This window comes from Clinocottus analis, unplaced genomic scaffold, assembly GCF_023055335.1.
Source record: "Clinocottus analis isolate CAN_PGR_092001 unplaced genomic scaffold, fCliAna1.0.p SCAF_19, whole genome shotgun sequence".
Classification (NCBI taxonomy): Eukaryota; Metazoa; Chordata; class Actinopteri; order Perciformes; family Cottidae; genus Clinocottus; species Clinocottus analis.
Genome location: NW_027175920.1, coordinates 10477382 through 10501534, shown reverse-complemented (window position 1 = coordinate 10501534; position 24153 = coordinate 10477382). Strand labels below are relative to the sequence as shown.

Sequence of the window (24153 nt, the reverse complement as noted above, 5' to 3'; positions counted from 1 at the left end):
ATTTAGATGAAGCAACTCACAAGATTAATGAATACAATTCCCACATAACATAATTGCAAATAATCCAGTATGTTTATATTGCGGTGTAATAGAAAACATACTTTTTTTATTTATTGAATGGCTAACTTGCATTGAGCCAGCTTGTTAATGAGCTCAACAACCGACTATCAGAGCGATGCTTCCTCTCTATCTGTATGTTAAAAAAGGAGAGGATTCCCAAAGTAATCAACACCTCATCAAACACTTCGTCTTTTCTTGACACTACATCAATGTCTTACGCCGCCCACTTGTATTCTGAAACCATATCTTTCCCCTCACTTCTCTTTATCCTTTTCTATATATTCTCTATATATACACCATGGCTGCTCTGCTGAGAGGAGGGCTGTTTGTTATAGCAGACTACTCTTTGAAGATCACCCTCTTCAAATTGTGCGGAAATAATACTCCATTAAGCAAAGCAAATTAGTCTTCGGTTTAATTACGAGCTCTGTTCCCGCAGTGCGGATGCGTACGATATTAGCTTTATAATCATTTCTTGAACAAATAATTTAAAAACCAATTCACCAGGGACTGGTGAAAGCCAATAAATTGCTGTAAAAGGGACAGTAAAAGAATTTGAATGCTTAATTTGGTAAATAGGAAGCAGGAGAGAGGCCACTTTGGCGTGAATGCAGTTAATTTATCTCGATTAGAAAGACGTGCATGAGCACTAATGCGCGCACACAAGCCAGATGTGCTGCCCCAAATGGTTGAAAGAAGCCAAAAGCCCAAAAAAAAAAAACTGACTGACGGGTGGCGCAGACATCCAGACATGAAACTGAAGACGACAACATGGAAAAGCAACAAGGGGAGAGACATGCATTTACTAAACGTTAGTATGATTAGACGCAGCCGTTTGACACATGGCTTCATTTACAGAGTTGGGAACGGAGACCAAGAGCTTTTGGGCTGGAGCCCAATGGGGAACAGGGAGTTTGGTAAAGGCCTCACCTGGCTGATCAGGTTGAGCAGAGGTTTTCCTTCTGAGCCAACCAGGCAGGTCAGGAGCTGCGGTATCCATGCCAACCACTGGATGGGCGGGACTCCGATGCAGTATTTGTCGACCGCGTCCGCCAAAGTGTTCTTGTCATCGAAGCTGAGCAGCCACAGCACCTGCAGATGAAACAAGAACAGAAACATGTGAGGAAGGTGATTCATGCGATGGAAAGTGTTTTATAAATAAATCTTATTATCATCAAGGTTACGTTGTGCTTTCCAGAAAAAACAGCAGATAAAAAACAGAAACAACAATACAACAAAAGAATAAAATACAAACAGATGCATCATAAAAACAGAATAGCCAAGGATGAAATAAAGTTAAAATTAAATGGCGAATGAGGGATGATAAAAACCCGGCAACATATTCAATATTTATAAAAGTTAAAGTTGTAAGACAAAAAACAAGACCGGACAATGTTGTAGAAACGACCTGTCAATCACAAGGTAGCCCCGCCCTAGCCCATAGCCTGCTGTACGGTCTAATTTACTCTAAACTTGACCATAATTTACTAAATGGCTGTATTGAAGAAAACTTTAAATTAATGATTGACATCATCAACTTGAGTTTACAATATTTACTGTGGTAATTAACCAAGTGAGAAGCACGGCCATTTCCTCATACACTTTCATACAACCGGTTAACAAAAGGTTAGCTAAGCTGCTGGTGTTACTGTACTGGAAAGGAAAATATATGGTCCGCATAACACCGGTGGGAGAAAGCGTGGCGCTGAAGGACCTAGCTGATAGGAAGCAGCTACATTAAACACATCAGGAGGCAGATGGAGAGACTGGTAAGAAAAGGAGGAGCAAACAAACAAATGCAACACTTAAAGACAGCCAAAATAAAATGTCCCATAAACTATATTTAGACACCAAGTAGCAAGAGGTAAGGTCTCTATCATCAATCAGACCCGTGCTGCTTCCCTGGCTCTGCTCACAGCGGGAGGAGGGCTGCAGAGCAAAGAACGAGTACATCTTGGCAACCGTTACTTTGATCAAAGCTGAGCCAAAGTGGATGGAGGTGATCTCTCCTCCCCCGGTGTGCCTGTGTGTGCATCTACATTATGATGAAGACATTAACCCCACTCAACACCCCCGGGCTCTCTTCGGCGAGCCACCCCGGGGAACACAGATTGTGTATAATTACTGATAATGACTGGTCATCTCACTTCACCCATCAGGACGAAGCACTGCCAACCGGGCTTGGCAGCACAATACCAGAGGCTGGGTGGGGGTCACAAGAAACACATCTAATTGGAGGGTGAAGCCGGTAGCCGCCGACATAAGAACAGATAATGACAGCGATGCCGAATGCCAACGCTGGACGTGGCAAGACCATGTTTATTATGTATTCAGCCTGACACATAGCTGGTCTTTTCCTCTCAGGATGAATTTCACGAATGTGACTCTCACGTGGCTCTTTAAGAGCAGAGACCCAGCTGGCAGTTTTGTACCTTTTATTTCTACTTCTCGGCCCCCCTCCAGCTGATTAATAAATAATGAAAGATCCCATTTGTTCGTCTTCTAACAAACCTTTTTAACAATTTGCAATTTTCTTTCATCTCATGCTGTGATCACTTTATTTAACGTTGAGAACGACCTCACCTGAGAACAGAATGCAGAGCACAGCGGTCTCAGTGCTTTACCTCAACTCAGAGCAAACGGCTGAAGTAAACAAGTTGGTCTGCGTAAGGAGGTGGGATGCTTGTTAGCGAGGAGTCCACCTCTTTAATACCTCCACAGGGCTTACTGAACTGTTAAGTATGGTAACATCGATCTGAACGGTCCGTCCGTGTCGAGGGTCATGAGGTTGGAGTATCAGGGGAGGCCATTAGTCCGTTAACACCCCCGTGCTGGAGGATGGCCTTCACTCCACGAGTGTGGGAACTCATCCACACCGTCCATCGCTGGACTGTAATCAATCAAATTGCTTTCGCTGCTTGTACACTTGGCAGAGGGGTAAAGCCTTTCTCCTTATCAGCAACAATAGTGTTGAGACTGGACTGAGTCAAGAAACTATGGACATCAAAGTGACTATCTGACAAAAGCACTGAAGCTACTGGTCTTAAGGAAGCGGGCAGTAGTGGTTGTTGACATACTAGTTTCAAAGCAACAACAAACAAAAAAACAGTACCATCCTCTATCGTCCTCATAACAACTGAGGGCAATAGATAAACACACAACAGTTACTATGATGTCAGTATTAGCATTTCTCAATACATTTTTGCCTCCCATATTGAACGGGGGGAATCACACAAAAAGCCCTTTTCTCAGACCCCTTCTCACCTTTGCAAGGTATTTGCGGGACTTGCTCTCGTTTTGGTGGCGGCAGGCGTGGAGGTAGCAGGTAATGGCGGAGACTCCCAAGTGGAGCTGGCGGTCCTTGACGAAGATGTTCTCCAGGTAGTCACCCCACATGGCCCAGGCCTTCACCAGGACATCGTGCATCTGCACGGCAGCTGAAAAGGCCTTATTTGCCTCCTCTGACCTGTAACAAAAAAACAGAGGGAAGGTGAAAAGCGTTGGCGTGGTGGACAGACAAGTGAAGGGCAAGTGAGCAAAGGGTGGCCGGCCGTGGTGAAAGGAGGAATTAGGATTGTGTTAAAGGGAAGTAGGAGAGAAAAAAATAGATGCAAAAGTAGGGAGAGACACAGAAGAGAGGCGGGAGGGTTGAAGAGATGGATGAAGAGCAGAGTTGAAGGAGCGAAAGAAAAATAGAAGGATGGAGTGGGCGAGAAATAGATTATGATGATCACATTCTGAATTATGTACTACACATCAATAAGCACCATTATTCATTTGCTGTAATATTCCAAGGCCTTCCCCATCAGCATTACAGAGCAAGTATTTAACCCAGTATGAATTAATGTCACCAAGGGTTTAGGCACTTTGTTATATTGTAATATGAGTTGAACCCAACCTCCTCATACTGTGCAGATCAATCAATGTAATACTGGGTGACATATGAGCTTAACATCTTCCTATTTCATCAAAAATGACAGAGCGGCAAGGTAGGAAAAAAAACATCTGTGTAATGGCTTTATTCATCTATATACAAACCACTGACTGAAGAGCATTGCTACGTCTTAGAGAAATCTGCAGGCTGATACACTTTTTATCCTGGTACAACTCACTTGAGTATTCAATTCAGAAACTGTTAAATAGCGGGCAAAGAAATAGACAGGGGAAATCTGGCAGGAGACCCAAGTTTAGACTGCACTATTTATGCTGACAAGAAAATATATTCTGAATCAGCCGTTTTCACCACGGCGAGTGGTTTCAAACCTCACGTTGGCACACTCTGAATAATTGTTAGACACCATTGATTAACAAATAAGATGCAAGCGGCACCCTGAGACGCACTACCCGAAGGAGACAGACAGGCCTCTCAATGAAAAAACCTTACGGAGCCAAAGTTGGTAAATGGGCCTCCATTTTAGGAGTGCTTCCAAAAACTACTCTCCCGCTTACTTTCATTGACATGTCTCCCAAGCCAATCAATTAAATGTGTTATTATAAAAGGCATTTTGGCATGTGATTAAGAAATGGGAGCTTGATTGCTGTGGGAGTCGGAGTCGAAGACCCACCAGTAATACTTAATGGGGTTGCCTCAGTCACTTTGCCAGTGTAAAAGTACATTAACAGTTTCTACTACCCGGCTCAACAGGAGCACTGGCACCCAACAGACTGTCAAATCTCTGACACCCGTTTAATTGAATGATCCCAAAATCCTTAGCACGCACACACACACACACAACTCTGCTGTTAATTCTCCCCCTCCCCCATCCACCCTACCCCCCGGTGTAGGGGAAACATAATGATTGCAATAAACCCTGCTGAGGTGGAGGCAAGTTCTGCTGATCCCAGAGATTCCTGCAAATTGCCTCTAGTTAATTATTGAGCTGCATATACATTTAATAAGCCTTCCTCAATTTGTCTTTCACCCCTGAGGACGCCATGTCACGTCAAAGATGACGGGCGAAAAGGGGGTTGCTGAAGGGGAGAGAGGGTGTTAAAGACTGCACGACCCAGCAAAGCACGGAGAGAGCAGTCGATTGCAACGCAGGCAACCCCTGCAGCCAAAAACACATTACTGACACCGTCACAAACTGATGACATAGATTAAAATGCATTAACGTCTATGCCACGTCACAGGGATACTAGTGACAAAATCTCATAAGTATGTCAGAAGAGCAGATTAAATATAACTTCCACGTCCAGACAGAATAAAAAAAAACCCACACAGGGTTAAGAGACAATGTGGTAAAGAACAAAGGAAAGACATTGTCTGAATGGTAGATTCAGATTGTAATAAACAAAAAGGGAAAAGAAACCTGAATCTAAATTTGCCTAAACTGTGACAATGCTTGTGCAAAGCTGAAAGCTAGTTGATGACAAGCGGAGCGCTGATGGACTTACTTGTTGATTTGAGCCAGGAACATGCCCTTCAGAGCGTAGAACTCAGCCGTCATCTCCTTGGTGAAGTACTTCAGGTTGGTCGACTCGATCACCTCCAAACCCTAACAGACAAGGAAGTGGGAAACAGAGTTTTAAATTTCATACCGAACTGCAGTTAAGAAACTTTCGCCGTCGCATTGGGAGAAGAATCGCGAAAAAGATACCACGACATTCTGTTTTAGACAGGGCCATAATCACAGGTGAAAAACAAACAAACTGCTCGGTGTTCATTAAGAAGTAAGAAAGAAGGTGTTAAGGGAACTAAACTTCCATTATGGTGAGCCTCTGATTAGGTGTCCCCTACGTACTGCTGTGACAAACGATGTGTGGCGGGAGAGAGAGACAGAGGAGGTGAGATAGAAGAGAGAGAGAGAGAGAAGAGTCTACTGGCACTTTTAATGACTTGTGGTGCTGTGAACTGCTTCTATTAATCAGAGTACTCCATGGGCTTAAGAGCAAGCTCCTGAGTTACGTTCTGTTATAAGTCTTCCTGATATAACGCGTCACCTAGAGTCACCCCAAACACTTGCTCTTAACATTTTCCCCCACTCAACCACTAACTATATCTTCAGCTACTGCAAACGGAAATCAACCCATGTACTTAAATCACACGAAATGCATCAAACGTTTTATTCTTCAGTAGGAGCTGCTCTATTTCAAATTGGAGCATGCATCACCACGGTCCAAATGCCTTGCAGCTGTGCTGCATTATGGTGCAGGTGTCACATGGTGCGATATATTTATCATGTTTTGATCACACATAATTAGCCTGTACAGAATAAATGATGTGTGCCCTTTCTGGAGACTGATTTTGCTAATAAAATATTGCATGAGTTACTTACAAGCTAATATAACCAAGAGGGATTTTGAACGTGACTAACACTCACAATTGTAATATATTACTAATTATGGTCTTGGGGATGAAATGTTTTGAAATGACACTTGTTACTTGCAACTATTGTTTGTGGTGATGCTCGATCACTGAAAGTGTTTCCATCAGTTACATTTACAGAATTATGGGCATCTTACCTGCATGCACTCATTCTTGCCCATGACGCCAGCCAGCTGCAAATAGCATTTGACCTGCTGTCTGATCTTCTGGAAGCAGTCAACAATGGGCACTGTGGGGATGGTATGGATACGACTCAGAATGTCCAGAGCCACATTCACCAAACCCTGGGGAGACAGGCGGGACATGGTTTTGTAAACACAAGAGAGAGAAAAAATATTGACAATTGCTTATTGAGTCACACTTATTTTGACTTTACGTGACTAAAAATGTCTCATGAGACTAAACCAGTACCTGTTTGCGTCCTATCTTGCCGTACTGAATGATAGCAGAAGCCGAGGCATGAACTCCCAACATGGCATTGTTGTTGTTTGGATCATGCTGCGTGTTCGCCTCATATGCCGTCACTATGGCTGTGGACAAAGACAAAACAATATAATATTTTGTCCTGATACAGTACTCTTGTCTTTATAATGATACTTGAAGACGTAAGGAAAAAGAGTGAAGCTGAAAGCGATATGAACATCGGGGGTCGTCTAGCACTCTGAAAGCTCTGCTGTCATAATGCAGAGGAGGGCACTGGGGACACTAAACGTATTGAACAGTAAATGGGCCATGGCGATGAATTTCATCACGAAAATTCCATTTCACTTTAACATAGGTTTGAAGGCTGTCAGGTATAAATGAAGTGGATTTTATTGGCATGGTGCTGCAGAATCATATCTATCATTATTTCAGGGCCTCACACTGTGAGTTGGAGCTCAAGTTGCTTGAGACATCACATTTTGCAGTGGCTGCCTCTCAGAATGGTTTTAAAGTCACTGCAGGTGAGAGCAAGTTAAATATATGTGTGTGGTGTGTGAGTATTAAGTGTGTGTGTGTGTGTGTGTGTGTGTGTGTGTGTGAGAGATGTCCTGCAGCGAGAGAGTATTAGCTAGCTGACATTTGGAAATGTGCAGAGACCCCGAGGGGGGGGGGGGGTATTCTGCAACTCGCGTCCGTTTAAAGAAGACCCCTTCCTAGAACTAACAAATACCCGAGCAGCACACGGAGTGTGTGTCTGCATAGGAAGGGCAACCTTTAGTACCATACAATGTGCAAAAAGTCATGCATGTGGACATGAATGTGTGTTACAGTATCCCTGGTCTCAAGCTTAGGAGCAGCACTGGATCCGTTAGTGTGTGTCACACCTTGATAGTGGTGCTGGCGCCACATGAAGATGCTGCTCCAGTGGGACAGGTCGTCAGAAACAATGGGCAGGCGGTTCCTCCAGGTTTTCACCACAGTCTTCATGTCGTGGAGGCTGGTGTTGCGGCCCAGGTTCGCTGGCTGAAGCCCTGAATTAATCTGGGCCGCTTCTTGCAGCTCAATGATCTGCTGTGCCGCCTGGAGGGAAATTAGGAGTGAGAATCTGCTCTCGACCTTTCTGTATATTTAATACAGTATCTTGACCACACTCGCTTGACTCTTAGACTCTAACTTTAAACTTGTATGATGCATGCACGGTGGATGACCTGAAGAAGCAGCCAAATGGCAACTGCTTCTCATGCTAGCAATGCATAACTGATTTATTTACAGTTAACGTTCCGTGTTTCCTCGCCTGCTTCAAAGATTTGGTCTGCACACAGCTCCACCAGCTGCCCTTAATCTTGTTGATATTGTGTCTACACAGCTCCAGAAATGAATGCTACAGGCCAAATGCCCTGTTTAGTTTGCACTAAATTACACACAGAATGTGTCCAATCGCTGTCAACCAGTGGCTGGTCATCTCATTATATTGAAAAGTCAATTGTTTGTTTTCTGTGTGTGTTCTCTTCATGTTGCGCTTGCTTCAGGGTGTTTTGACATGCATGCTAAATCAGTGCAGAGTGAGTCATTAAAGATTGTGCCGCCTTATCTCTATTCCCTTTTTTCTTGGTTTCTTTAGTGTGTGGTGTAACAAACAATAAAGATCTTCCCTAAAATAATGTAAATGCATTTAATGAAAGAAAAATAGATAAAAGAGGAGGAGGTAGAAGTAAAGTTTGGATAGTAATATAGTTAGAAGGTTTTTAGTGATCAGCTTTTGGATTGAACAAGAAGAAAGGCGATGGCAAGAACAACATGTGAGGCTGCTGCATTAATGGAAACAGTACTATACAAAGGTAACATTTTAGAGAGGGAAAAACATAAAAGATGAGGTGAAAGGTAGAGAATGAAATTATCGGGAAGGGTATTGACAGAGAGTAAGACAAACGACAATGCTGGGTCTGACCTCCTGGAGGCCACTGGCTTAAGACTTGTACTCAACAATCACAGGGCCGAAAGCCTGCACAAACCAGATGGATCCAAGTGACCGCACACATTAACCTCTACAGACTGCCATACCTGAAGATCTGTCACATAACCCTCAGAAAAAGCAATGCCTTCTCATTGCCTCTTGTAACACGTTATTGTTGTTGTTTTTTGCCACAACGTTCTCGTCAGAGGCCAATATTTAAGAAGAAGAAACTTCTAAAGCAATATTTTCTAACAGCATTTTGGCATTAGCAATACCGTCCAGCAGTTTTTCTTTTATGCCATTAAAATGATCTTGTGGAGAAAATCATACGGTCTGCCTCCATTACTTCAATGGCTAACCTGCTCCAATATGGCAAAGAAGAAAAGAACTAGGAGAAGGGAAAATGATAATAGAGGGTTTCTATCTCACTCTGTGAAAAAAGCCCCATTGATTGGCCCAAAGCCGCTTTGTGAACATATCATCAATCATTCCATTATAACTACTCATCAATCAATATTAATGCCAACCCTCATAATCGATAGTGTGGGTGATAATCCATTGATCGTCAGTCACTGCTAAGAGCTGGGATTTGATGATAACTTGATTTGAATTGTATTTGAACCCTTCTGTATTTGCACAGTCTGGGCTTCTTACTCTCTGAGCTCATGGAGTCGTGAATGTGAGATATAGAGTTTGGAATGGAGATTTACAACCGGCCGCTTCGCTGGGTAGAGGAATAAATAGCTTGTTTTCCCTCGGCTAGGGTAAATAATTGGACTGCACATATGCGAGCACACGCACACGAAAACACACAAGCACAATAACAAAGAACTTATTCACCCAATTCAAATACCCATTTTGAAAAGATAAATGTAGTGAATCAGAGCTTTACTGAAGACTTAAACCCCCCCCCCCCCCTCACCACCACCCCTCCCCTCTTGCATCTCCCAAAACAAAATAAATTAGGCAACGCAATATTTTTCACAATTATCTGCTAATATCAGCTGATGGCCCATTTCTAACCTTCATTCAGACTGTCCCATTCATCATGTGAATGTAATTCTACTGCAGGTATTTAATCAAATGGTATCTGATGGCAGGGAAGTAATTACAGCTATTCTAAACTAACTCTCTTCCTTCTGTCCCTCTCTTCTTCTCTGTCCCCTCATTCTGTTCACTCTACCTTTTTCAATTTTCTCCTTTTTCATCTTTGCCCCTGTCTATTGCAATCTCTAATGGTGGAATCAAAAAGGCTTGAACGTTTTTAGTTTTTTTCTTTTTTGTTTTAATCATCCATCTCAATTTTCCAAAATGGAGTTGGAGAAGAGATGGAGGCTGTAATCAGAGTTACTCAACACCGCTTCAAGGCCACCGATGCTCTCTTGACATGCATCTCTCATGCATTTTGTACACTGACCTGCAGCAGCGGTGTGTGAACATGGGAGACGATGTGAGGTAACCTCCTCCACTCCCGGATGGCCAGGCTGGAGGCCATCTCCACCAGCCGCTCTATGAAGTTGAGCTGTTGCTCCTCTGGGTGGCAGATGGCCAGATAGCCACGGTGCATGTTCACCTTCCACGCCATCTCCTTCGGACAGCTCAGCTCCACCTGGAAATGTCGCACAGACGGTCAATTTCCATGTCTCAACACAACTGTATAGGAGCAAAAGACTGCGGGTACGAAACTGAATTATCCAGAACTTTATTTTAAGTACAGCATAGGCTTTTATATCTGACGTTCTGAAAAGTACTGTCCCATATCGAGATGACTGAGAAGAACACTGAGTTTTGATAGTTTGCATTCATCTGAAGGGCATACATGTTTTGTTATTCATTTCATTAATCACTCTTTTACTTATTCTGCCATCTCCAGAAAATCCAGCTTTACTTGTGTTTGCATTAAATCTTGCTATTTTATGTTGGGAAGAAATCCACCCGTTTTTCAGTTAAATCCATACCGTCAGCACAGATAATCTCCTCAACAAATATGTTGTTTAAGGTAATAAGATGTGTGATATTAAGTTCTGTAACTATTGTGTGTCATGACACACAAGTGTACATCGAAAATGTATACTTTTGGCAACAGCTGACTGAGTCACTAACAGACAATATCTACTATTTGCAAATAAAGAAAGATTAATTTAAGAATAAAGACAAGGATGAACGTGAAATTGGTGACATATTCTCTTGAAAAGGAAACACAGTTGGTGTATCTTCTTGTGCTTGTTTGGCCATATGATGTCAAGCAGCATAGCGCGCACTCTTCACAGCGTTGGCAGTGTGGCAGTTTTAATTAAATGAAAACATCCGAGGGGAAAAGACCTATGACACTTTCCTTGCACAATTTAACACAAACACACAATACTGTTTCAAATTAATTTTCTGAATGGTTTCAGCAGGACTTTTGTACTAATGACTAATCAACCTGGCGGGTTTGACACAGAGGCGGAGGAGAGGAAAAGGCCCTGCTATTGATTAAATCGCTGAGTGCATTAACACTAAACAAACAATAGCCCAGGGGAGCCCGCTTCGTCAAACCCGTGGTCTGCTGCTGTGTTTATAAGAGAGTGAGAGAAAGACACGTTGTAAGAAGACCAAAAAAAGGAAAAGAGCAAGAGAAAGAGGAAGCATAGGTGTTTATTTGTGTAAGCTCTTGCAATGTCGGAGAAAATTATAGTGACCGGTTAGTCGCACTTATCAGGGGCGACGCTTGATGAATATCCTGGAGACAGGGCCGCCCTTATCAAGAGCCAGCTTTAATCGAAAGCGGGGACATTTGGACTTCGCCTCGGAGCTGGTGAGCAGTCGGCAGAGAGGCGACTGAAAGCCTTGCTCCTCTCCGCCACCATAAAACAAATCACCCGGCAGCAGATGCTGGGGTAATTATTCACGCACGCAAATGTCGTAAATATTAGCCGCTAAAAGCAGAGCTGCAGAGGGCAGGATGAAGAGATGGAGGTGGAAGTCAAGAGGGTAGTGATGACAAAAAGAAAACCCAAGTGAAGAGAAGTTGGAGAAGTAGGAGAAAATAAAAGGAAACAGGAACAAAGGGGGAGGAAGGAATGAAGGAATGAAATGCAGAGGAAGGGATATAGCGGCGTTGGTGCCGCCATCCAGACAATTTAATTAGGTGTCACCTTAGGACAGAGCGGCTCAATGGATTGGTTCCAAGTCTCCTTGAAAGAGCAAAGCAGGAGTATTTGTTATATGTCAAGTACTATCACGAGCTTGCCACCCGTCTACACTTTGTTTTAGGAAACACAAGGCCAATAAATTAACAGAGCAAAAAGCTGAACTGCATTTCCACAGCTTTACAGCCAGCTCTCTCATTATCCACGGGGAGCGTGGGGTTGTGGATTGTTTTAATATCAAGTAGCTATACTTCACAGTGACAAGAGGCCTGCGCTTAATATACCGCACTGTACCTGAAAGCAGGAGTAAAAAGAAAAAGTCGAGTCACGGCTCTGGTTCACTGGGTTCAAGCCTTGTGGTGCCACTGAGTCTGGGATCGTGTCCGTGAGAACGTGTGGTTGTAATTTCTATTTTCTGTCTAACTGTTGTTTTTTGTAACCTTTGGGAGACTTTGAGAGCGCTCCTGTGGGCAGATGTGTTTGCATGTGTATAAATACATGTAGTAATACATGTTTACATTGTGACTGCACCCCACTCACCTGTACCAGAGCCTCCTTCATGGCAGCCCAATTGGAAACCCTCCAAGCACACTCGAGCATGAGGTAAGGGTTTGAGTGGCCTTTAGATTGGCCGTATTCGGTCAAAGGTTCCCACTGGTTCAGTTCCTTAGAACAGCTGGACAAGGAGACAAGGGAGAGGGAAAGTTGAGGCAACTTTATAGTCTATGCTTTTAAATGTGCAACAGCTGCGCTGAACAACATTTTAGCAATGAATTTAATCTATTTTTTTATTTGCCCAATTCACAGTGGGTCATTTGCAGCCGTCACTGTGGGAGGTTTGCCTGGTAAGAAAATCACTGGTTATCAATTTGGATTTTTTAAATACTGTCAGGGTTTTTTACATTTGCGTAGGCCATATATGTGTGTCTCCTTTAATGCTATAAATGGTTGGAATAGTGAAATATACAAAATGTTGGGGGTCAAATACATTTGAACCTTATGTAAAATAACAATAATTGCTTTTTAACGGGCAGGGAAACGACCAGGAGGTATGGTGGTCATCCTAGACTGTGGCCAGTGATTAAGAAGTCCTTTAATTCAGATACATCACAACCAAAGTGGACTTTATGTAAATATCCCTCCTGGCAGATCCATTTTTTCCTAAGAGCAGCACCTATGACACACCCACGTATGAGCAACAATTATATTTTTTGCCCGCAAAGAAAACGACATGCTACAATTATAGAAGAAAAATATACATTCCATGCAGAACCTTATTTTGTTTCTTATATTATGGTTTCTGGGTGCCTTGCTGGATAGTTTGTGTCAAGAATGAAATAGACGTTATCTGGTTTAAACAATCAATGGTGCACAGTATATATATGAAGGTATTAAAGTAAAAATCCACACTGGGTTTGTGCTGTGCTGGCTCTCTTGATGTGTAACACAAGACTGCCCTCTGGGATCCAGACATCTTACCGTATCCAGTGATCCTCCCAGAGCTGGTACTCTGGGAAGATGGCTGGCGAGACGTTGCTCCTTTCATGGTCTTTTCTCGCCTTCTCCATCGCTTTCTCGTAGCTTTCTTGGGCCTAAACAGACACATGAAAAAATGTTAAAAGCTTTTGTTGAGGCTATTAAAATGATTATCGGTAAAGCCTGCCCACCTTGATGTGACATTATTTTTTTAATCCTCATCAATATAAATAGATATGAAAGATCCCTCAGTGAAATGCAATATAATTTAACGGCACCACAAATTACAGCCCATAAAATTAAATAACACCATCATGGAGGTAGGATTTATTTGCAGGACGGTGAACCCAATAAAGCGGCAACAGTGTATAGTAAGTAGGATCGTACATTTATTTTAAAGTGGCCGATGGCTTCCTTTTAAGCTTTCGCTCACCTGCTCAAAGAAACCATGCTGCTCGTAGGCGATGGCTGTGGCAGTCTCGGGAAACTTGCACCTCTTCTGCCACAGGCCGGCCCACATGTCCTCCTCTTGGAGTAGAGAGTAGAGCTCGGCTAAAGAGTCCAAAATCTCCTAGAGAGAAGTAGAACAATTGTGTGATTTAGAAGAACAAACTTAAACATTTGCAGTGATCGCACTATAAATGAACAAAAGCAGCTTTGCTGATGAGTCTAATCCAAACAAGAGGCAGATTGCCACCTTTAAACATGAGGCTGTGACACAAAAATACATGACGCACGTGACAGATATATTTTCAGATCCACCACCGTGGAAGAGAAGGTTCATGAGAAAAAGAAGAGAGGCACTTTTAAGAAGTTACCCGCAAAGATTTGTCTCTGTCTGTTCGGCCAGAGTGTCACGGTATGAGCCGTTTTGTTTTTTGAGACTTTCTTTTTCTGACAAAATAAAAGTCCTGGAAGAAACACGTCATTGTATCAATAATTTTAAGTTAATGCATATAGGTAATGAGCCCCAAAACATTACGAATGTGATCTGCCAGCTTAAAAGGTATATTAACATGCATTACTTGTTGAGGTGGTGTGATGCTCTCCTGCTCGTAGAACTCTGTGCTCTGTTTGGGTTTGTTGTGCAGGCTGAGGCCCTTTTCAAAGGCCTGCTGCTCCAGCATTAAAGTGGAGCGCAGCCAGAGGTTGTGTGTTTTGCCCAAGTACTTCAGCACACAAGGGCGGATGGGAATAGGAGGCACACACTGGGACATGGCCTCTACAAAGCAGTTTAGGGCACTGGGCTGACAGTCCCTCTGGGCCTGGTGGCTGCCACTGCACAGGAAAGGACTCATTTCTCCTGACAAAGCCTGTAGAATGGAGGGACAGAAAGAAAGAAAGAAAGAAAGAAAAAGAGAGAGAGAGAGAGAGAGAGAGAGAGAGAGAGAGAGAGAGATTAACTACTGAGTTTTACTTAAGCAGCCGTGAACTGATATATCTTATTGATAAAGGCATCGTGTTGCCTCCTATACATGCAACATGATGCTTTCTTCCAGTAACAGAGAGCTGTTGAGAAAAAGGAAAAGAGCTTTAAGAAAAAGTACAGTTACTGGGAAGGGACATCTGCAGCCCGTTTGTGTATTCCAAAAACATGACCCAATTAATGCAGACTATTAAGAACTTGTATTTCAGGTAATGGTATTATTTGCTTGTTTAAACTACAAAGGGCCACTCAGGGCCAGTGGTTTTGGACTTTTTTCCAACGATGAACCCCTTGTGAAATATGTTTTTCATGTTCTGTTCGATCCGGCTGCACGGTGGCTTCGTGGTTGGACACTAGGCCTGGTCTACACTCTGTCTCGAGATCGACTCCCACGCCCACTGGACACTGAGTGAGCATCAAGTCCCGGCCCTCACCCAGCACTTTGTGCACCAAGTGAAGACCAATATTATTTGATATATCACTTGGTGCACTGACTCCTCTGTCTCCTGGAGCTGAGTTGTGAGAGTTGAACACCCCCCCCCCCCCCTCCGCCCCCGCATGTGCGAGTTAGCATTGATCTCCCCGTGTAGTGTGGGTTTCTCCGAGTACGTAAATCTTTGGTTTCCTCCCACCAGCCAAATACAATTCACAACAGGTAATATATATGGGACATTTTTTAATTTGTCCTATCTGCCATACTGCATAGAATATAGCATAAGTCTCTATGAATAGTATTTCCCCCCCAAGCCAGATGCTCTTTTTTTCTTCTTCAATAATTGTACATAACAGCCAAATACAATAAAATAAAGTCAAACCAACAAGCTGGGGGCAACACTATTAAAGTTACTTTTTATTATCCGAGCCAAGAGTGTAAGGACGGAGTGTGTCTGTATGCTGTACATAATTTATTACATACTGTATTACAACTGCCGGCTCTTCAGTGATGTAACGTAACATACAGTACGTTTACCGGATAACCAAATTTAATACAATTTAAAGTTGATTTCCATTGTACGTTAGTCTACTTCACTACATTTCACAGGAAAATATTGTACTTTTTTTTTGCTCCATGTAACTCTATTTACTATATGTAATGTGATGTTCACAGTGAGCACTACGCCACCTGGCGATTACAGGTACGCACGACATGGGCGAGCAGGAAGACGGGTTATAATGTCTCCATGCGTGAAAGCGTTGGAGAATAAAGGCCCTGGGATGTGCATCAAGTTGTCGGTCATGTGGTGTGTAACCACCTAACAGAAACACTACAAGTTACTAGTTACTTTGCAGATTTAGATTAGAAACACAAAATATAAATAAACTTAATAAAAAAAAAAGTTTAATGCTGTTTATTTTCTCTGATATTTAATGTTTATGATTATTTTGTAACCTATTTGTATACAGGCAACAAGAACAGCCACATTCGGCCCAAACAGACTTTGAGTAAAACCGCTGAGTTAGCGATCCGATAATCATGACTGACACACACGCACTCAGAAATAAATGATGTATTGGTAATGAATGTAATTTCCACTGCCCGTTGACAGCATAGAATAATTAATGCGTTGATGGTCACTTTAATTGGGCTGGTGGTGGAAAAGGCCAGTACGTCAAATTTATCAAATTCCTTCCGAAGAATAACATGCTCTTCCATAATTCCCATGGAATAACGCCCCCAAAGAAATGAAGCCTGAGTCGCCGTAATTATTCTATTTTCACCATAAATTGATACGGTGCTATAGTGGTATGAGAGCTGGGTCAGGCATCAGAACAAACATGTGACATGTTTGTGACATCATGCCTGTCACAAGAAAATATCATCACTTTAAAGCAATCTCTCTAATGACTGCATCTTTCAGATATTTAAGAGCTCAATCACTTCAAATCAAGGCCTTTCAACGAGTCTCAAAATACTCGACATGCATCTGGTTCGTTAAACTCATTACAGCATTCCTCCCTCTGCTTTCTCGTTTCCATATTAAGCAGAAATGAATCCTCATTAATTAGAATTGCATGTTTTGAGACAGGAACGTGATGGCCAAGGTCAGAGTTGCTGTCTGCTTGCGTCATCGATAAGATGCATAAAAGGATATGGAGAGAGGATGAGTGTATTATATTAAGAACAAAAAGGCAATGCGCAAAAATACTTGAGGGTGTCTTTGTGATTCAGATTCTGAAAGAGACTGAATTGTCATTGTGGATTTTAAAAAGTAGTTTCAGTAATTGCATTCTGTGTGGCTCATAGTATGAAAGCTGTCAAAGTATTATCGCAACACTGAATAAGCAAAATCACATCAAATATTTCCCCACAGAGCTGGTTGTTGACACTAAAAACATTAGGTGCATGACAAAGAAGCATGCATTTCTTTTGTTTTTTATTGAATCTTTACACTATTTGAAAATGTGATGACTTGGTCACACACATTACCTTAACCATCAGCATATTTACACATACTAATATGTCCTATGTGCAAAAAAACAGAAGTTACCAAACTACTTGCTTCTGTGATCTGGTTGTAACTAGATAGAAGTCCGCGATTTCTACTCACATGCTGCTGCCGGTCAGAGAGGATCTTCCAGAGGCGAGGGAAGAGCTGAACCCAGGTCCTCTCAGCCAGCGGCGTGGAGATGTGACAGAGCTGGACCAGAGCGTTCAGAAGGGCCCCCGTCTAACCCGGAGCAGAGAAAAGATGACAGCTGCTGACTCGGCAAGGCAGTGGGTCCCTGTCTTCGGGACTCAAGAGTACTGCTGATTTACTATCCTAGTGAGCCGGTAATTGTATTCAACTGATGTTCGACGTAAAAAAACACGTCGGCGTTTTATAGCTCGAATGAAAATCAGCAGGGGGCTGGATCACAAAAACTTCTGTAATATAAAGATTAGGGAAAATATTTAAAAATATGATTAAATTACATATCTCAAATACTGGATTGTCTGCTAGAAGTGGCCCTGGGTAATTAGGATAATACAAAAAAAAATCCCCTTCATAGACGTTAACTATATCATCCCTTCCCACCAAACGACCGGTTCTAACAAAATTGCCGTTTCCTCAGCCCCTCCGTTCTGTTGGACAGAGTGCGGCCAGTCTTACCTTGACCTCCCGTAAGGAGTCAAGAAACTTGTCGTGGCGGTTTGTCAGCATGTGCAGTTGGTTGCCTGCATCTCTCTCAGCCTGCTCCTTCGTCTTGGGGATGGCAGTCTGGTCACCTGGCGCTAACTCTATGTCTATCTCCACATCCTGCCAGAGAAGAGAGGAAAACAAACATCTTTTGGGAGAGCTTTGCCAGCCAAGGAGCCATAATCTGTTCTCAGGACCACAGCAGGCAACACACACCTAATAGGACAATGTTTGCTTGAAGCATTGTGTGAGTATGTGTGTGTATGTGTGTGTGTGTGTGTGTGTGTGTGTGTGTGTGAGTGTCCCACCTCCTCTTTGGTCTCGCTGGTCTGACTCTCACGTGGCTCCTGCTTGACATGAGTTGCCATGGCGAAGGCAGCGCGGTCATGGCTGTCAGCCAGGTTGATGACGTTGGTGATAGACGGCAGCATGGATCCCTGGCAGCTGGTGCCGATGATGGTGTTTCGTTCACACACTGCCAGCAGCAGCTAATATGCGCACACACGCACACAAAAAAAGGTCAGTGACAGCGAATTACAAGACAGTGGCTCAGCGTGACGAGGGTAGCTCAAATCAAACTACTTCTGAATCAAAAATGCACTATTTTTAATGTTGGATAAAAGGCTTGAAAGGCCTCGTGAAAGACCAGAGACAGCCCTCGGCTTACCTCTATGCACTGTTTGATCCAGAAGTGGCTGCCCATGGCCTCCCAGTTCTGAGAGCAGCCGATGTAGAGCAGCCTCTCATACACGCGGCGCTTCATGGAGGTGTCGAACACCTCAAAGAACTTGGCTCTGATCAGCGGCTGAGTGCACCGAAGCCCCGAGAGGAAGGCTGGCTCCAACTTGGATGTGATGTCACTTCCTGAAAGGCTCTCATCCCTGAATAATGTAATGGACAAAACATTTATTTGACGGAGCTTGCATGTCAGCTTTTACCCTTTTAACTTGCATGATTTGTAAAGGCAGAACACCGTTTGATATTAAAATATTGAATCCATGTAGAGCGTCTGCTTTAACTGAGAGTAGTCACAGCGTTGATGAAAGAGCCAGAACTACAGTAAGACAATTGGGACAAAACAATTCACCAACTACAAACAGAAATAACAGAAAATGGGAGCGCTCGTAGCCTGCATCAATAAAGTTTTTGTTGAGCACATTAGAGATGTGCTGATTGAACTCTAATATCAGTTTCAAAGACATCGTCAGAGCTGATGATGGATTGATATTCTGTTAATTACTCGTCTTCATTGAGTAATTAAAGTAATAAATAAAAAGATTTGCCCCTGAGCTTAATTGTGTTATGCAACTTTTATGCAACTGCACTGACAATAATCAATGTGACACTGAGGGCTTCAGAACAGCAGTGATGTATGACATATGCCACTGAAACAACACTCAGACATGTTGAGGCAATTTAATGAGGCTTGAGATTTAGTCTTCGTTTTTTGTTACGTGCATTTGTAAATTAATTATATTACTGAATATCATCCGAACATTACAACCCTGGACAAGTCGCCATATTATCACAGAGTTGACAACCAATCACGCTCACGTTGACACCCACGGGCAATTAAGAGTCACGCAAGCAAAGAAACACTACAATTAATTGTTTAAATAATACAAAGAATATCATGCGAGTTATATTACAGATATTTGTTTCATTTCTGTGCAACTTTTGACATAAGTGTGCATACTACTAATTAGAAGAATACAATGTCTTATTTTTATGTAAATATGGCAGCCAAGACTCCAAACATATTAACAGCACAGAGTGTAATCTCGGAGCGACATTCAAACGTGAGGCGCCAGCATGTTTAAACAGCCGTACAGCAACACTGACGATCACAGAATTGCGAGGAGATGGCAGTTAACACTGAATATTCTGTGAAATTAAGTATCTCTGATGTGGCTACGCCACAGTTAGTAAAGCACCAACCGTCATGCATTTAACACTTAAATAACAAATGTCATCATTTCTACATCATCCTGCTGCACTAAATGGGCCTCATGGGTATGATTCACAGAACAGAAGGAGAGAGGGAGGTTGGTATAAAAACAACAAAGGCAAGGCTGCCACAGATGCATATTGCCCCTATTTGCGCCATTCTCTTAATCACACATTGTTCTGGCACAGCTGCTTTATCATTCCATTATCATTACTTGCTGTCCATCATGGCTTTACTGCTCATTGTAAGTCTTTTGACATGAAGAGCAGATGGGCTGGAGGAATACAGGGTACATTTGGTGATTAAATGTGTATGTGTGGAAGACGGAAAGACAAAGAGCCAGGTTTGATGAATAGCGGGCAGTAAGGCATCCTCTTCCCTCTGGCCCCCACCTGCTGGGTGTCCTGACAGAGTTTGCTTGTTCCTGACACCACTGTAGCCTTGTAAAGACTCTGGCACCTTATCTATCTGCGTTGGTACCTGCTGTCTCGTTGATCCTTTCTGCACTGCTGTTTTCCACCTTTTTGATTTTCTTCTGCTTCAATAATTATGAATTAATTCCTCTGATTTCATGTACCACCAACTGACTAATCACTTGCTTCTATTTAGCATGATCCAAAGAAAAAGAAAGATGAATGGTACACCACACATGCTTCCAACCCCATCCTCCTCATCTCCATTTTCCTTCGCTCCTTGACCCAACCTCCCGTGTCTTTCCCGGACCCGCACCCCCCGACCTTCATCCCTCCTTTTAAGATGGATGCAAGGGCGGCGTAGCACCAGCGGCACGGCCATTTGGCCATGTGATGAATGGCGGTAATTACCTGTAGACGTAATTAACGAGGTCCAGGAACTGGGCGTTTAACTCAAGTTCATCGGGGAAACGCTTCTCTATGTAGGTCATCATCTTCACCAGCAAGATGGACTTCTCCCGTAGGTTGGGCATCTGGAGATAGGTGGAAAAGAAGGATGTTGGTTAAAAAGGAGAGATAGTGGCTTTGAAAATCAACGAGAGAGGAAAAGGATGGCAGGAAGGGAGGAGAAAATTTAAAAACACAGATAATCTATTCAGTTTTGTTCTTGTAGCTGCGTTTCTCTGTCCAGCTCAGCCTTTTTCTGCTGCGGCCCTTCTACAGCTTAAAAGGAAATAAAGACGAAAGACACCTCTGTGGGTATAATGCTAATGTTAACCTCACCGGGTTTAGAAATGTGCTTAGCTTGTAGTTTGTCCAAAAGGTTTCACACCTTTTTAAAATGTACATTGCTGATTCAGTGCTGATTCACACCTGCTATTATCAAAGAAATAATGCGATGATTTGCTAAATCACGCTTTTTGTTTCCACACATTATATTTGTGTGACTCAATTATGTTTCAGTCTGACACTCTGAGCTTCTTACCTGATTTGCAGCCATTGGAGAATTGTTTTTCACCCATTCTTCAACTATTTTGACGACAGCACGGAGGATTTTGGGGTCAGGTGACTTCTCAATCAGCGAAGTGAGGATGACCTGGATGAAGTTCTTCCTCATTTCCATGCTCATGACTGAGAGTCGAGTCTTCACCAGGTCGAGACTCAGCATCACCAGCTCACTGGTCACTAAAAGAACGGGTAACAAAGACAAAAAAAAGCTATTTAATGCGTTATAAATGCTGATAGAAAGTACCTGTTGCCAGTTGTGGATAAAGTATTATCCACAGTATATATAAAAAACACCAGCTGAGTTAAGTGCGTCTTCAATATCACGTACGCAACCAAAATGTTTTTTTTTTTCTTCTTTTATTGCTGTTCTGAAGTTAAAAGCTGCAAAAGAAAAGTCAAAATGTGTGTCTTATTTTGTCAAGAATCAAGCTGGCTATGGGAGTCGTGCACTTTAACATTTTTAACAGTTTTAGCAGCCAAAATACAACTAAACAGTATCAATACAATCGGGTTGGAACTACTTTAAATGAAGTTCATTAGAGTAGTGAGGCATGAACAATCCTAAGAGACAAAGGCCTTGTTGGTCAGATAGCCTTTTGGTCTTAGTGACTCTCACGGTGCCTAGTAGAGGGTAAATGTCTGTGTTTCCCGATATAGTCATTAGGGGGCAATTTAAAGCCCGGATAGCATCTTACAGCCATTACCTTCCTTCTGAGAAGTAGCAACAGGAATTATGTAGTGCCTGTCTTCTATAAATCTGGTGAAGCCAAGCTCAGAGAAGAAAGGGAACGTCAATTAATTTTGTAGTAGTCATGAGAAATCTAAACAACCTAAAGCGCTTGAACAACACACAAAACTCTTCTCTTTAGCCTTGCTGCCTGACGAATGAGGCAAGTTGTCAATGTCAACTAGTATCTACCCTTTCAAAGCCATAGAGAAACATCACAAGGTTACCATCCGTTTGTTTCATCCGCAGAGAGGCTATCAGACAATACAGGGCGGCAACCAGAGATTCTCTATGAAACCAGGCCTGGAGACCAGATCTGTAGCGTGGATCTCACCGGACTACAAAAGCTATTGAGAACACAGCTGGGGTCATTGATATAGGACTTTTGATCCAGCATTTGTCAGGAGCCAGGCACTGCTGAGATATCTGCACTTTAACCGAAGGTCAACAAGTGTGTGAAGTTTACGAGTGACCTCACACACCCCTCGTTGGACCAGAGTTGGGGATAAGTAGGCACAGTAGCATTCATGATCATGTCAGCCAGCTGTAACTGCAGTACTGAAAAATGTGTTCAATTGAAATGGTAATTTAAGTCTGGTGCACAATTGTGTGGATCTCTGAGCTTTGATGGTGACTCATGTGCTGTGAACTCAAGAACTGGAAGGATGGCCAGAATCTATTTCGGACCTCTTAGCAACTTGTATTTAATAAAACCCCTTTGTAAAGCCATGTATATGTGTATGACGATGATGATTATTGATGTTGTCAATAAGGTGTAATGCATCTGTCTGTGAAGTCTGCGCTTGGCTTCCTTGTATTTTTCCACTGAATTCACATCCACGTACCTGTGCTAGTTTCAGTGACCCCGGGGTTGGCCTGCTGGGGGCTCAGGTGTTCGCGCACCATCTTCTGCAGCGAGCGCATGAACACCGAGATGAGGCGGTCGATGTAGCTGGCATTGTAACTGCAGGCTGACTTCAGGATCATCAGTGTTCCTGGAAGACAAAAGATGGGGAAGAGCGAGTGAGAAATACAACATAATGACAAGAACCTCAACGTCTGTGGGGCAAAGTAACAGACACACACCTCCAGTCAGAATATACACATTTTACAACTTAAGTTTGTCAAAAAGGCAGGGATTGGTATGAGAAATGCCCCCCTCTGTGGCTTCTCCCTGGAGGGGAGACAAATGTTCAAATGTAACCCTCCATCACATCAGCAGTTCCTCTCTTTGACAGCAGGATACCAAATGCTTTTTATTGTCCACAAATGCCATTTTGGGAACCCGTACAAAATACTATTACTTTTAGTCTGTTCCCCAATAGTCATTTGTCACCTTAAGGGCCCCGTTTTTGCTACTGCATAGTACAAAGAAGAAAAAGAAAGGGAAGAAAATCTAATAACCATCTCCTTTGAACAAGCTTTAATGTACGTTTTTTCGATAACTACGCTCTGACATCTGGAAGAACAGTAATGTTCGTACAGGGAGGGTGGCCGAAAGCAGCAATTCTTCCAGAAACAACCTTTCCCAAACCGCTGGACTGTGGCCTCTGTTTAAACAGACCAGATGTTAGCCCAAGCAGCAGGGCTCATCGGCTTGCATTTTAACGACCTACTCACTGGCTTAATTGCTAAAAGTGACTAAAGTGCCTTGGTTTTGTAGGGATGGAGAGGGAGTGTGAAAAATGGTTAAAAACTAAAACTAAACAACAACACCAACAACACACCCAACGGGTTTATCAGCAACCAAGTGAGAGTAACGGAGCACAAGGAGGTAGAAAGGAATGGAGGAGGAGAAAAAAGGGAGCAGTGGGGAGGTCTTACCGAAGAGCTGTGTGGGGTTAGTGTTGCTTGTGGCTTTTTCATAGTTGGTAAGTCCCTCGTAGATGACCTTGCCCACAGCAGCATACAGACACTCCAATTCCTCATACTTAGATGCCACAGTTGATGTGCCTAGAGGGAGAGAGCAGTGTTTACTTCAAACAAAGAGAAGCCGAGAATCTAAATAAATGCCTGGCTTTTACCACCTGGCATGATAATAGCAAACTTAAAAATTGGCCAACAGAGTATTAGTCAGATTTCCAATGAAAGTTTACAATTTCTTAGACCCGCAGTATATTCCTGAGGACAGCAGGCCTGT

The 24153-nt window shown here is 42.8% G+C and overlaps 1 protein-coding gene across 2 annotated transcripts in view; it reads right to left on the bottom strand.

Annotated features, from left to right (window-relative positions):
- trrap (transformation/transcription domain-associated protein) overlaps nucleotides 1–24153 on the bottom strand; it is a 76499-nt gene that overhangs the window by 16873 nt on the left and 35473 nt on the right. For both annotated transcript variants that reach the window (XM_068582877.1, XM_068582878.1), the window contains 19 exons: nucleotides 23838–23966; nucleotides 22859–23008; nucleotides 21264–21463; nucleotides 20690–20811; nucleotides 18585–18798; nucleotides 18226–18405; nucleotides 17891–18037; nucleotides 17348–17467; nucleotides 14398–14685; nucleotides 13806–13943; nucleotides 13376–13488; nucleotides 12437–12572; nucleotides 10183–10374; nucleotides 7696–7891; nucleotides 6800–6918; nucleotides 6526–6672; nucleotides 5458–5558; nucleotides 3325–3526; nucleotides 991–1152 (listed from right to left, as the gene is read on the bottom strand). In XM_068582877.1, coding sequence (XP_068438978.1) covers nucleotides 991–1152; nucleotides 3325–3526; nucleotides 5458–5558; nucleotides 6526–6672; nucleotides 6800–6918; nucleotides 7696–7891; nucleotides 10183–10374; nucleotides 12437–12572; nucleotides 13376–13488; nucleotides 13806–13943; nucleotides 14398–14685; nucleotides 17348–17467; nucleotides 17891–18037; nucleotides 18226–18405; nucleotides 18585–18798; nucleotides 20690–20811; nucleotides 21264–21463; nucleotides 22859–23008; nucleotides 23838–23966 — 3056 coding nt within the window. The remainder of the gene's footprint in view (nucleotides 1–990; nucleotides 1153–3324; nucleotides 3527–5457; nucleotides 5559–6525; nucleotides 6673–6799; nucleotides 6919–7695; nucleotides 7892–10182; nucleotides 10375–12436; nucleotides 12573–13375; nucleotides 13489–13805; nucleotides 13944–14397; nucleotides 14686–17347; nucleotides 17468–17890; nucleotides 18038–18225; nucleotides 18406–18584; nucleotides 18799–20689; nucleotides 20812–21263; nucleotides 21464–22858; nucleotides 23009–23837; nucleotides 23967–24153) is intronic.